The following is a 14,330-nucleotide window of genomic DNA, read 5'->3' as shown; positions in this document are numbered from 1 at the left end:
ATGCTCTTGACCACTTTAATCTGCAGAACTGACATTGTTACAGGTGCCAGATAGTACTAGTTCTGCCTCTAAGTGGATGTTGCCAACTGGTAGTAATGGGGGGGGGGGAATGAGAGTCTAGAAAAATTCCTTTGGGGGTTGTTGTTATTAACAATTATATTTGTTAGTCTCTGATGTCACAGCTTCTAGGAACCTAGGATACAATATTCAAATCATCCAATATTCTAATGTAACAAAGCAACTGAAAATCAAGAGATGAACACAGAAGCAAAGCACATTTTTTGCAAGCAATTTCCCCTAATACAAGGCATGCTTGTATGCTATTTTCACTAACTTCTGAATTTATTTGTTTATATTCCCTAATCATTATGCACACTTTCCTTTGATATCTGCATTGGAGAACTGCATTGCAAAATTCAGAGAAGGGTGACTTGGGAAGGACAGCTGCATTTTCTGTCCTGTATTATTTCGGAAAGTGTGAATTAGCTAGGTGCGGATCAAAATGAGTTTCTTCACCATCCCTAGCTGTAAACATAACTTGGCAGTGGTTTCTTAGGGTTTTAGGCAGGAGACTTTCCAAGCCATACCTGGAGATGCCTGGGATTGAAACTGGGACCTTGCAGTGAACAATGGTCCCAAGCAAGAAGGGCTGGGGCTGGACAAGAACATAGAAAACCACACTCATCCTTCACTGTGCTAGTTGCAGATTTCCAAGGCTCTCTATAGCAACCATTCATCATTCACTAGTTCCATTGTATAAGTGCTGGGCAGCGACCAGAACTTTCACCAGGGTGTGGCCACTCACCTGCCCTGTGATTGGTTTCATTGCTGCTTCTTACCAGGAGGTAGAGGCGGAGGGGCAGTGAGGTTGGCATGGTGCAAATGTACTGGAGGGATTGGCTCTGCTGATGTGCTTGCACTGTGCTGACTTCACCTCTGTGCCACTCCCCCTCCACTTCCCAGGAAGCAGCAGCAATATGACCAACGGGAGGTCACGTGATTGGTGCAGGCCCACTGCATCCAATACATACTGTACTCAGAATTCTGGAATAAGTGATACCTGGGAAAAAAAACCATCGGTAAATCTTGGTTTTTGTTTGGGGTGTGTATATGTCCTGGAAGAGGGCATTCTCTGTGGCAGCCCCTAAACTGTGGGATTTCTTCCCTTCAGAGTCGGTGCATCTGGCAACTTCATTGTGTAGCTTTTCTCATGCGCTGAAAATGCACCTTTTTGACACTGGCCTTTGACACCATATATATCTCTCTCTATCTGGATCCACTGTAATCTTCTTCTTACAAATGGTTTTAATATCATTTTTAAAAATTGCTTCAATCTGCCTTGGGACCTTATAGTGAAGGGTGGGAAAGAAATCCAATAAATAATGAAATAATACCTTTGAATAATGATATAAACACTTGTGTATTGTTGTCTCCTCCCCTTGATTGATACTTCCCCACCCATCATAAATTCCAGAAACCTGAGGTCCATTCTGGGCATGCATACAGGTGTTTGTTTCTTTGTGCCCAAGCACCTATTCATTGTTATTATTTTAGCTGAAACACAAGTGTTCCACTATATCAGATTTGTACAAAATAGCACATGTTGCTCCAAGCCAGGAAACCTGTTGTCTGTTGTGGGCATTCTTGAGATGTTCATTTAGATGGGCACATAAACCTTATATCGAATTTTTTAATTTTTGAAGTGTAAGTTTCCTAATATTCAAGATTTGCACAAAGTGTTGTTCCAAGTCAAGCAAGGCTGCTGCTTCCTTTTCTCCTCTTTTCCTTCCCCACTTCCTGAACCTGCAAAGGGCAAATTTTATTTTTAATACAGCTGTTTTGCGCAATAGCTCTTCTGCACAAAAGAGCTGTTTTAAAAATTGAAAAAACCACCAGGAACCGGCATCCTTTCCTATGGGCAGACAGAAGCAAAATGGAAGTAGGGGGTGTGGTGATAGATGGAAACACACAATGCACTCCAGTACACTCCCAGTTGAGTATTTTATATTGGTTTTACTTCCCCCTTTCCCCCAGATTAAAAAACTGTGGGCTGCCACTTAGATGGGAATGCGAGCTATGCCCATGTGGACAAGGCACATGAAGCTTCAAATCCACATTAAATTCCTGTATTCCCAAAGGGGATGTAGAATATTCTCCTGAGTTCTCATTTCAGAAACCTGAAAAGGCTTTCAAAACCGGGTTTACTGCAGCTCCCAACCAATTCAATTTCTCTCTCTTTTGCAACCAGCTTGAATACAGTCAATAAAATTTGTTGTTGTTTAGTCGTTTAGTCGTGTCCGACTCTTCGTGACCCCATGGACCTATTGGTGGCTAGTAGACACCAAGGTTGAGTATCTCTCCCCTGCCTCACATACTATCTGAAGAAGTGTTCCTGCACATGAAAGCTTATACCAAGAAGAGACTTAGTTGGTCTCTAAGGTGTTACTGGACTATTTTTTATATATATATTTTGACTGCGTCAGACCAACACAGCTACCTATCTGAATCTGCCTCACCTCGTTCATCCTCAAGGATTTGCCAGGTCATTCAGAAAGCCCCCTGTCACTGGGCCCTCCAGTAGCTCAGCCACCTCCAACTTTGGGTTAAGATGTTTCCCTGGACATGCTTGGAACAAAATAACAGAATCCATAAAAAAAATAAAAAAAATCCTTCCAGTAGCACCTTTAAGACCAACTAAGTTAGTTCTTGGTATGAGCTTTCGTGTGCAAGCACACTTCTTCAAAATAACAGAATCCATAAAAGTTTTTCCAAAAGCAAAGGATGCCGAACCGAGGCTAGAAAACGCTTTAGGCTGGGAAATCTTTTATGAGGAGAAAATGTTAGCAATACCCTGGCTGTGTTTTCTGAGCTGGTGCTCTGGAAAGAGAAAACCTCTCGTCTTTGGTCGTGCAAAGCATCCTGCCTTACTTTGGCAGGACCAAGTCCAGGTATCTATCTCAACACAGTCCTGGGAAAAGAAACTTTTCAAAGCCGGGCCTGGAATCAGTACGCACACAGTTTGGAAGGCGTACGCCGACTGTATCTGGGGCCTTAGCCTGAGACTTAGAGGACTCTGATATTGGCTGATATTTGTGTTATTCATATATTGGATTTTGTTCTTTTCGCTTCCCTTGTTTCAAGTTGCTGTAACGCTGCTGTGGAAGCAATTGCTGCACACTCTCCCTTTGCTGTGCCTATGGGTGGCTACGGGGGGCTCCTCCCTGTATGCATTGTGGAGCAGCTTTTGCTGCTATGCCTAAGACCTGCTTATTTTTTTTTCCTTGTCAGCTGCCTGTTATATCAATCACGGAGCTGGAATCTATTTATAGGTTGGGACTCAGAGTACTGTGTCCTTAGTCACAAAGAGACACAGAGACGCAGAGGGGACTCCCGGCTAGTGCGAGCGGAACCAAAAGATATTTAATCAGCAATTAGAAACACCTGGGAAGGGGGTAAAGGAAATCCTACCCTGGTCCTGAGGTCCGCCTCTCAACCTGAATCATGTAAGTACCTAATTTCCCACCTTTTATTGGGGGAATTGGTTTCCCCCCTCTCTTGCATCAGTCCTTTTATTTGGACTTGAAATTATGGGAGCACGTATTTTAGCTGAACTAAAGTGTGTGTGTGAAGTCTGTTTTCACATTTTTTGAGGAAGGCTGGCAAGTTTATTTCAGAAGGCGAAACAAATGTCATTTAATCATGAGGTGTTTTTCATCCCAAAGCAAACAAATGAAAGTTTGTGCTAGATAGTATTGTTTAGAGAGTGCAAAGAGTTGTAACACTGCTGCTGCAAGAAAGCCAGCGCACAACAGCGTAACTCTGTTTAAGGGCTTGTCAAGGTGAGAGTTCTACTGTGCCCCTAGCACTGGTATCAGGTCTGAATATAGGGAAAGTTCAGCAACACAGACATATTTTTTTTGCACCTAAAACTATTCACGGGAAACTTTGGTACAAGTGTTCATTAATGCACCCATGTGGAAAAAAGGGTATTATGGAATGCTTTTTGCCTCTGAAATTTCAGTGTGTGTGTTTAAAAAATGTTACCTAGTTAGTATAGAATGTCTCGACTGTGACTAAAGAAACACAGATGACTTTGGGAAGACAGTTTAGTGATATCTGTGTCAGTCTGGTCAATGCGTTGTATTTATGATTAGTATTTAGAAGCTTGCCTTGAGGCATTCCACAGACAAAAACACCCCTTTGCAGCTTGCCTCTAGTAATAGCAAAAATGTGGATTATCATAAACTGTAAAAAGTGCTAAGAAAATAAGTAATTAGTATTTGTTCTTCATGCAATTTTGGGTTTTATTTTGGCAAACCAATGAGTATATTGTTGTATAGTTCCAGGGCAGAAATTTGTCATTTTGGTCCTAAATAAAATTCTTTATTAATGTATCTTCTTAGTTGTTCCTTTTAATATCATCTTCCCCACCTCATAAAGATTATACCGTTTAGCTTCTCAGTCTTTTATTTTGTCTTACTTTAAAATGATCTCAAAAATTGATCTGGCAACTTTTTGTTGAGAGAATTGAGTTAATGTTTCGAATTTAGTTCCATGAAATGAATTACAGTTGTAAAATATATTTGAGAAAAATTATTTTCTTTAAGCGTAGAGATGGTTTGCATAAAATGTAATGAAATGATTGATAGTAGTTATTATGTGGTTAGATGAGGGGAATCTGTTTTGAAAGCGATCTTTTTGAGTGAATGTATACCACAAAGCTGTTTCCTTTTGCTGTACAAAAGCTACACAATTTGCAAAATTCTGTAGCTTACAAATACATTTTATAGTTTGGTGTAAGAAAAAGCAAACATATTCCTGAAAAGTTTGTGACCGGCAGCATAAAACCCTCTGGTTGTTGGCACAATCAAATGGGGGTAAATGTAACTTCTGATTTAATGTAATGGACCACAAGTTCAAAATGTTTCTGATGACCATTTAAACTCAAGATGTATTTGGATAAGAATCCCTCTAAAAACAAGCAAGACAGCAACTTCATAAAATACTTAATTTGCATTTGTTGTAACTTTTGTGCGTAGAAATCAAATGACTTTGCTCTCTGTAAATCTAGTTTATGTTGGCTTTACATTAAGTCCATGCATTCCTTCCTTGTTTTCTGTATTTCATTCTTCAGTTGTGTGAGCAGAGGCCAGATTTTCCATGAAAACTAATGAATTAGATCCTCTTGCAAATTCCTGGAGAAAGGAGTGGGTTTGCATTCTCAATAAATGCACAAATTATACCCCAGTACCCCTTTATGTGCATTTAGTTCCATTACAGTCAATATTTTTATTGACTAGTGTACATTTAGCAGGTTCAGAATTGTAACCCTAATCTCTTTCCCACAAAACATTCAAACTTCTATGATGCCTCTTTTCATCACATGCTTGCAAACATCCATTCTACTTCTCCTCCTCCTTCTTCCTCTTCTTCGACATGTTTGGCATATGTATGAAAAGTACTTGGATTACCCCTATTTGTATCTGTGTGTTCCATCTTGTTTAGCCAAAATATATATCCCCCCCACCCCCGCCGACCCAAACATCAGCTGCTGTTAGCAGAATATGGAATGCTCTTCTTTCCCATGTTTGGGTAGTTAGTTTACAGATAATGGGGGAACTCTGATATAGTAAGCGAAAGGTATGATGCTATTAATTTGTTCCTGCTTCTTTAACCATTATACTTGCACCAGCAACACATCAGAATTTGTTTCTCAGGTGAAGTTTTTTGGGATTTTTGAGGAAGGGCATACCATACTCAGCCCTGCGTGACTTACCTATGCTTGCAAAGTTACGAGGGATGCTATGTTGTCTGACCACATTACCAAGCCCTCTTCTTTTATTTTGTTTCATCACTTCATAAATGTTGTGTGCCAAGTAGGCTCTTGTGCAGGTGTGTGGAATGCATCTGCCAGGAATATATGCCTGGGAGCCTCAGGTGATGGAACTGATGCTTGGAAAGTGAGAAGAAACAACTAGTTTTACTTAAATTATAAATCATTCACCTGATAAAATAAGTAAATAAGGCCTTACCAGCCCCGTTGTTGTTGGGGTTTTTTTTTTAAAAAGAGATTGTGCTTATTTAGCTTCCTTCTTTTATCTTTCCAGACTGACTTTTTATCATCTCTCAATTTCTACATTACATTATGCTCTCCATCTTTTTATCAACCCCTCCTTTTTCTTTTTCTGGAAAACACATTTCTTTCTGGCACAGAAAATAAACTCAGATTGCTGGTAGTTATGTTAATCTAATTCAATCCTCTGTGGGTTAGAAGTGAAATTCTAATAGTGGAGCTGTTGAGGTCTTTTTTGTTAATGGCTTGGGGATTACATTGAGTTAAAGGCTCATTTCCTAATCAAACAGAGAGGGAGAGAGTGACTCCGAATATTTATGAGTCTCCCAGCGCGAGTTAAACATTGAACTCCAAAAGCAGGATCTCAGCGCAGTGGAAAGAGTTAAACCCCCTCAGGGCTGCTGTGGGAAAAAAAAAATTGAAACCAGTTAAGCCATTAGCATTTTCAACTGCTGTACAACTTCAGTTCTGTAGAAGGGGGTGGGGACGGTGAGGGAGAATAATCATCTGGCAGTGTTAAAATGGATGATGCCGTGAGATATTTAAAACAAAGTCAGGGGAGGCTTCCAAACAGTTTCCCTGCAGATGAGCAAAATGTTCATGGTATGAACTGTGAAAATCTGGCAGAAGCTACAAATAAACGATCATTTAAATGGTGAACGAGTGAGAAGGAGGGCTGCTTCTCTGCTGGCTTTGAAATAGCTCTGCACGTCTTTTTCAACGCACTTGTTTTGGTTATCATCTTTGACTTCTTGCCAACTCCCTTTTCTTAAGCAATTGAACAGCTAGCCATAAATTGTGCTACTTTTGTAAGATGCATGTAAGATGCTTGTGGTGAATTTCACAACCACTTCAGCATGTGGTGGTTTGGTGATGATTTGGCTTTTACAATGTGGACTGTGCTTGGTAGACATACAGCTGTATTCTACTAATACTGCATGTTCATTGGACAACCCCTTCCTATCTATGATGCTGGGGTCTCTTGGGATCGGTAATGGCTGGAATCTCCCAGATTGTATCATTCCAGAAGTGCCAGTGTGACCAGCTTATAGAGCTGAACTTATGGGTTGGAATTAGACTGGTTGTTCTGTGAATGGAAGGACTGCTTCTGTTTGTGGAAGTGTGTCAGATTCCCCCAGAGAGAGGTTCCTGCTCTGATATCTGGATGCTTCCACAGGTAGAAGGCTTGTTGTTGTTTAGTCGTGTCCGACTCTTCGTGACCCCATGAACCAGAGCATGCCAGGCACTCCTGTTTTCCACTGCCTCCTGCAGTTTGGTCCTCTGTCGTCCCCTTCTCCTTGTGTCCTCAATCATTCCCAACATCAGGGTCTTTTCCAGGGAGTCTTTTCTTCTCATGAGGCGGCCAAAGTATTGGAGCCTCAGCTTCAGGATCTGTCCTTCCAGTGAGCACTCAGGGCTGATTTCCTTAAGAATGGATAGGTTTGATCTTCTTGTAGTTCATGGGACTCTCAAGAGTCTCCTCCAGGACCATAATTCAAAAGCATCAATTCTTCGGTGATCAGCTTTCTTTATGGTCCAGCTTTCACTTCCATACATCACTACTGGGTAAACCATAGAAGGCAATTTTTGCCAATTCCCTTTCCCTTCTACAAACCCAAATGCTCCTCACACTATTCCCGAGGGTCCCCCAACACTCTGAAGCAGATTTGGGGGGGAGCGTAGGGAGCTACAAATCTGCAAACCTTTGGCCCTCCTACATGTAGACTCCAGTTCTCATAATCTCTGAACAATGGCAATGCTGGCTTGGGCTGATGGCAGTTGAAGTCCCGCAAGATGTGGAGTGCTGCGAAGTCTCCATCCTGCTCTAGCCCCCTTTGCTGAGGTCTCAGGGCCCCTCCACATATCCTTCTTATTGAGCATTCATGGTGATTTGTGTTCATGATGCTACTGGGACAGTTATCTATGACCCTACTTCCAATACCGTTTGCAGCTACAGAAGTTTCAGGGTGAATGTAATGCTTAATTTCCAATCAGTTAATTTCCCATAACATCCTCCTGAAATCCTGTAATTTTTTATATCACAAATGTTTCAGTTTTTAAAAAATATATATATATATTAATTTACTAAATTTATATATTTAGGGAGTGACCATTTTAGGCACAACCACTTGATGTGTGATCACTGACACCTGATTCTGTTTGGACCTGGAAGAGGGCAGAAAGGGGGTGGAACAGGGTGCAATGGGGGCAGGGCGTGCTTATGCATGTTTCACTGACATGTGCAGGGGCTGGGAACAGAGCCCCTGCATGAAATAGTCACCATCTGTATATGTATTTAGTCCCACTCTTGTTGCATTGTAGTGCAAGAGTGCCCCCCCCAAACAGCAATAAGACAATCACACTAAGAAAGCAATGTTGTGGGGACTTTGCCCCTGATGTGGTTCTACTCTTGATCACCACTTCCCCTATGCCACCTCCTTCCAAAACAGATAGCAGGCGATCTGGATCAGAGACCACTGTTTTGGGGGAGGAGCCAGAATGTTAACACTCCCTTCTCCCTCTCGCCTACGGGTCATGTATTAGGGGGCAATGATAGAATTAAACATGGCTGGTAAGTCTCTTCACCGATGACTGTAAGAGAAGCATGTCACTTCAGTTCTCAATCTGGATTGGGCTCCTTGTACCAGCCATGTGCTTCAAGAAGAGTCACTCACACAATGGCTAATTCCGTCACTGAAATGCAGAGGGAAGACGTCGATCAAATCAATGCGTACCTCCTGTCACTGAATCTCAACATTACTAAGTGTTCACCAACAGATATTCTGAATTAATACCACCTTCCTAGCTTGTTCTCTTGTTATCTACGTGAGCAGCAGCCAATCCTTCTTAGTAGATCTCCTTGGATTCTTCTCTCACTAATTTCCCTGGCACTACACAGCATACTCTTTTTCTCTTGTTACTTCTATTCCTTTTTTTGCAAGTGCAGGGGTTTATTTTGGTGTTTGGTTGTAAAATTTTCTCCAGTACTGTCTAGCAAAGCATGCTTTCCCCCACTCTGCGGCAGTGTATAAACCCAAATTGTGAAAAATATAGCATAAAGGTGCACTCAAATGGTCTGCTGCTGGTGTTTCTCTTGGGAAACACTCAAACTGAAAAGTTTCTATTTTTTTAAAAAAATCTGATATTTCCCTTCTTGAGAATTGAAGAAAGTAATATTTCCTGTTTTGAAATCTTACAGATCCTTTCACATGGGTCCATGCTCTCATTTACTGAAAGATTATCCCTGAAATTGGTGTGTGTGTGTGTGTGTGTGTGTGTGTGAAGATATCTAACTGGAGTATAAGCTCTTAAGGTGTTTATTTTTTAGTAGTGCATCACATGGAGCCCTACTATCAAATCTATTACAAGTATGAATTTCTACACTTATAGCACAATCCTATGTTTACTTAAAAGGGAGTTCCAAGGGATTCAAGGGAGTTTACTCCCAGGCCAGTGTGTATAGGACTGCAAAGTAAGATATATTGTGCAGCAAAGCAACTCAGGATGATTGACAGGAGTGCCATTGGTCTTCCAGGTGTTGCAGGATTCCAGCTCCCATCAACCCCTGGCAAGTGTGGACAATTGTCAGGGATTATTAGAGCTGTAGTCTAGAAACACCTGAAAGTCCACAGGTTTCCCACTCTTGTACTTTTAGGTCCAGTCCAAACACTAAGGTAAGTTGAATGTGCTAACCTTGGGCATATTTGCCTGTTGATCGTGTTTGCCAAACCTATCCTAATGAGCCTTCTGTTCTCTGTAGTAGCAGCTGGAACTTCAAATTATGCCCAACTTGCATCTCCTACTCCTTCCTGCCTTCCCCCTTGTGGTGTACGCCAAAATGTGTTGCGATATTGCATGTTGCGTTACACTGTCCCCACAAGTGGCAGTCAGTGAAGCGGAGTAAGGGTTGGGGAATCTTATCTTTCAATACACAAGGATAGCCCATCATACAATTCCCTTTGCGAAGCTGTTGTCTGCAGTGACTGTAATGGACAAAAGATGGAATTGCCATTTGGAAGCGACTCCTATCAGTTCTGTTGAAGCTCCCTGGAAGAGTCACAAAAACAGCAAAATTACGTTCGGCCACAGGGGGCTGGTGATGAATTTTCACTTGGAAAGACCAATGGACCCGGGGAAAAGAGCTTCCTCTTGGTCTCAATGTCACTTTCCTGTGTTGTCAGCAGAATTCTAGTATCCCTTGAGCAACTTTATAGTCCAATGGCTTTTCCAGTAGCTTCAAGAAGCAAAAACACTTCACTCTACTCTACTGAGCTTTCCATTTGTTAGAGTTTGTGCTTTGAGCCAGAGAGAGAGAGATGCAGCTTTAATGAAAATTCTGCAATTTATATATTTTTCTTCACACGGCATGTATTTTCTTCATTACTATGGACTAGATTAAAGGTAAAGGTAAAGGGACCTCTGACCATTAGATCCAGTCGTGGCTGACTCTGGGGTTGCGGCGCTCATCTCGCTTTATTGGCTGAGGGAGCCGACGTACAGCTTCCGGGTCATGTGGCCAGCATGACTAAGCCGCTTCTGGTGAACCAGAGCAGCGCACGGAAACGCCGTTTACCTTCCCGCCGGAGTGGTACCTATTTATCTACTTGCACTTTGACGTGCTTTCGAACTGCTAGGTTGGCAGGAGCAGGGACCAAGCAACGGGAGCTCACCCTGTTGTGGGGATTCGAACCACCGACCTTCTGATCGGCAAGTCCTGGCTCTGTGGTTTAACCCACAGCACCACCCGCGTTCCCTATGGACTAGATTACCAAGGTGTGAAAGAGGAAGCCTGCACTCACTTTCCTATAAGCCTAATGTTTCCATAAGGCTTCACACTCCAAGAGAGTCGTAGCCACAGTACGTTTGTAATTTGAAGTCATCACACCCACTGCCTGCTTGGAATTTTGTTGAGTCATATGAACCTTACTTTGGAAGATCTCTATTATTTCTCTTCTCATCTCCTTGTTTCCTCGCTTTCTCCTGCACAAAGTTTTTAGTTTCTTCCCACTCCTGTCTGTTCATCTTCCAAATACTTTGGACTATAAGTCCACCATCCCTAGCCAGCATTGCTGTGCTTACTGGGGTTGAGGGGAGTCATAATCAAAAACGTCTCAAGGGCACCAGGTTGGTGAAGACTGCTCTGTACTTCCAGCTTTTCCCTGTGCCTGGTTTTCTATCTCCATCATGTTTGAGTTAAACGTCTTTCTTACATGTGGTGATTTTTGCAGTTATTGTATAGTTGGAAATCAGAGCTGTTTCATTATTTATTTGTTGCATTGCTATCCCACATTTTATCTAAGGAGTTCAAGATGTTGTACATGATGCTCCCTCTTCCCATTTAATCCTCACAACAAGAGGCAGTGACTGGCCCAAAGTCACTCAGTGAGATTTATGGCCAAGTGGGGATTTGAACCCTGAACTCCCAAGTCTTAGTCGGACACCTAACCACTACGCTGCACTGGAGGGACCATATGCAAGAAGAGTTTGACAGGTAACCATGCACAGGATTGCAGTCGTGCCCCATAAACTTAATTAAGAGATTTTATTTGTAGTTTGTTTGTTTTGAATGTCTATTGTTTTTAAGGTGTAATTTAAAAACTGTGTGTTCAAAAAGCACTTAATTCGTTCCGGAGGTCCGTACTTAACTTAAAACTGTTCTTAACCTGAAGCACCACTTTTGCTAATGGGGCCTCCTGCTGCTGCCGCGCTGCCGGAGCACAATTTCTGTTCTCATCCTGAAGCAAAGTTTTTATCCTGAAGCACTATTTCTGGGTTAGCGGAGTCTGTAACCTGAAGAATATGTAACTTGAAGCGTATGTAACCCGAGGTACCACTGTATATAAAATCTGGATGGCATTACTCTGAATTTTGCTTGTGGGAATGGCACTTGACAATTGTTGAGAATTGCCCCCCAAATGTGTTCACACTCACCTATAGGATACTTGGTTAAGAATCTGAAGTGAAAAGCAAATTGCCACTCCTTTGAACCCCGTCCATTGCTCAGAAACCAAGTTAGTGCACATCATTCACCACTGGCTCAGAGACTACAACCATGCATTTACCAAACGAAGGCATCCATGATGCTACAACTGAATCAATTTCATATTCACCCTTCTGAATGAAGAAGAAAAAAAACACCTGCAAGTGAATGGACAGGAAGATAAAAATGTTCCCCAATTCTGCTGATGTAAAAGTATCTGGCCTTTCACTATTCTTTTTAGTCTTATCATATGCCATCTTGAGATGGTTTTAAAATTAAACTTGTGTGTTCCTAATAGGGTTGCCACCTTTGGTTGGGCAAAATACGGGACAGGTTGAGGTGGGGATTGGGGGGCACACACACTCTCATGGCATCAAATCCTCCCCCCTTTGTGGAGGGGGAAGGGTTCCCTGCATTCGGCCTCCCACCACCCTCAACACCCTGGATCCGATCCTCCCCTTGACTCACGTAGATGGGCAGGAGCCAGGGGTAAACGGCTGGCTCCCATGGGTGATGTGAGCCTCAGCTCCTGCCTCTCACACATGCTGGCATCCGAAGAGATTCAAGTGTGGAGGAGGGAGGAGGTCCGGTTGGGGTGGCAGAGGGGGCCAAGTGGTGGCAGACCTGCGCCATGCTAGACTGGCAGGCGGCAGCTGAGGTAGAGCACTAGTGAGAGGGAAGGAAGGAGAAAGCAAGGGAGGGAGAGGCGGTTGCTCCTTCTCCCTTCTCTCTATTGTCGCTCAGGCTGGACTCATCAGCCGCACCAACAGCAATGCAACCACCATTTTGGGCTGGCCAAACTTGAATACCGGGGGAAAGGCACCCCGTTTGAAGTCCAAACAGGACAGGGGACACTTTTGTCCAAAAACAGGGCAATCCTGTTTTTCTAGGGACAAGTGGGGGCCCTGGTTCCTGAGCTTAATGACTTCAAGATCTATAACTGAATGGCTAGGAAGTTGAATTGACTGTATGTCCCCCGGACAGATTCTTGACTCATGCCTCTGAAGATGTAGGCTCTATACCTTTCTGAAATAAATACATGTGTTTGATCTTCTGAGTGAGGAACAAGGAGAACTTCTGTGTGAGCTACCACCAGAATTGCCAATGCTTATCAGAAAAAGCCTTACCATTTCTGTTTCTTCCTGTACACCAGACAGTAATTTTCATGCCTTCATAGGATAAAGACCTTTCTGTGGTCAAGCATGGGATAAGGAAGGCTCAATCGTGTGGCTCTTCATCACGGAGATAAACAGATACCTCAGGAAATTGATCTTAATGTTACAGCTAGTAAGTTCATTCAGAGAACAACAATTAGAAAAAATATAATCAATGTGAAAGAAGTCTAAAAATGTGTGTAAGTGCAGGATTGTTTTGCAATATTGCATCATGTCCATAGACATCTGGTTGGCCAAGGTGAGAACAGGATGCTAGACTAAATGGGCTTTTGGATTAATCCAGAAGGGCTCTTCCTATATGCTGCTACGTTCTTAAGTGTACAAAGCTATTGGAATTTGGAAGGGTGTGTGTGATGTGTGACCTGAAGTGATTTCTTTAGAGCTTTATAGAAGAAATTCAGCCATAGTATCTACAAGGGAAGACAGCCAAAGGAGGCTGCGGAGCACTGATATAATGGATAGCAATACTTTATTGAAGGAAGGTATATGCTGTTTTATAGCACTTTTACTAAGTGCTCATAACATCACATATAGGTTTATGTGAATAATCACCACAGCTGTTCTGTGAGTAGCAACCTTTTATTTTTATTTTTTTTAGAAAAGCAAGACTTTTAGACTTAGGTGCACTTCCACATGGCCATTTAGTGTGGACAGGGTGCTGCTCAATGCATGCAGTTTTTGTGAAGCTTTGTCCATGTGATGATGTCCTCATAAAAACTCTGCTTTATATTATTTCCCTATTTAGTGATTTTTTTTTAAAAAAAACAAATCTGATAATTATATCCCTTCCCCACGCTGCAGAAATGCTAAATCCAGATTTAATTGGGGGTGGGAAATATGGGACGGCATTTTGATGTGGATGCTGCAATTAACATGTGATGCCTGAGCAGCACCAAGTCCACAATAAATTGCTAAGCAAAAATGCCCTACGACAATACTGTAAATCTACCCTATTGTTTCAATTCAGTTTTCAAACAGAGCAAAACACTGACCTTCCTGCATATGCCAGGGATCAGAGCATTCTGGGCCAGGATGCAGCTTAGTGGGTCCATGGCAGAGCTTGGTGGTATTAGGGGGAACTTGCCAAGCTAGTCATGAAACC

The 14,330-nt window shown here is 42.3% G+C and overlaps 1 protein-coding gene across 2 annotated transcripts in view; it reads left to right on the top strand.

Moving 5' to 3' along the window:
• Nucleotides 1–3,206: 3,206 nt before the first annotated feature.
• ESRRB (estrogen related receptor beta) overlaps nt 3,207–14,330 on the top strand; it is a 153,975-nt gene continuing 142,851 nt past the window's right edge. For both annotated transcript variants that reach the window (XM_080978654.1, XM_080978655.1), the window contains exon 1: nt 3,207–3,503. In XM_080978654.1, coding sequence (XP_080834780.1) covers nt 3,502–3,503 — 2 coding nt within the window. In that variant the 5' untranslated portion in view covers nt 3,207–3,501. The remainder of the gene's footprint in view (nt 3,504–14,330) is intronic.

Source organism: Podarcis pityusensis, assembly GCF_964106645.2.
Source record: "Podarcis pityusensis genome assembly, chromosome: 1".
Taxonomy (NCBI): Eukaryota; Metazoa; Chordata; class Lepidosauria; order Squamata; family Lacertidae; genus Podarcis; species Podarcis pityusensis.
This window is presented reverse-complemented; position numbering and strand designations above follow the sequence as displayed.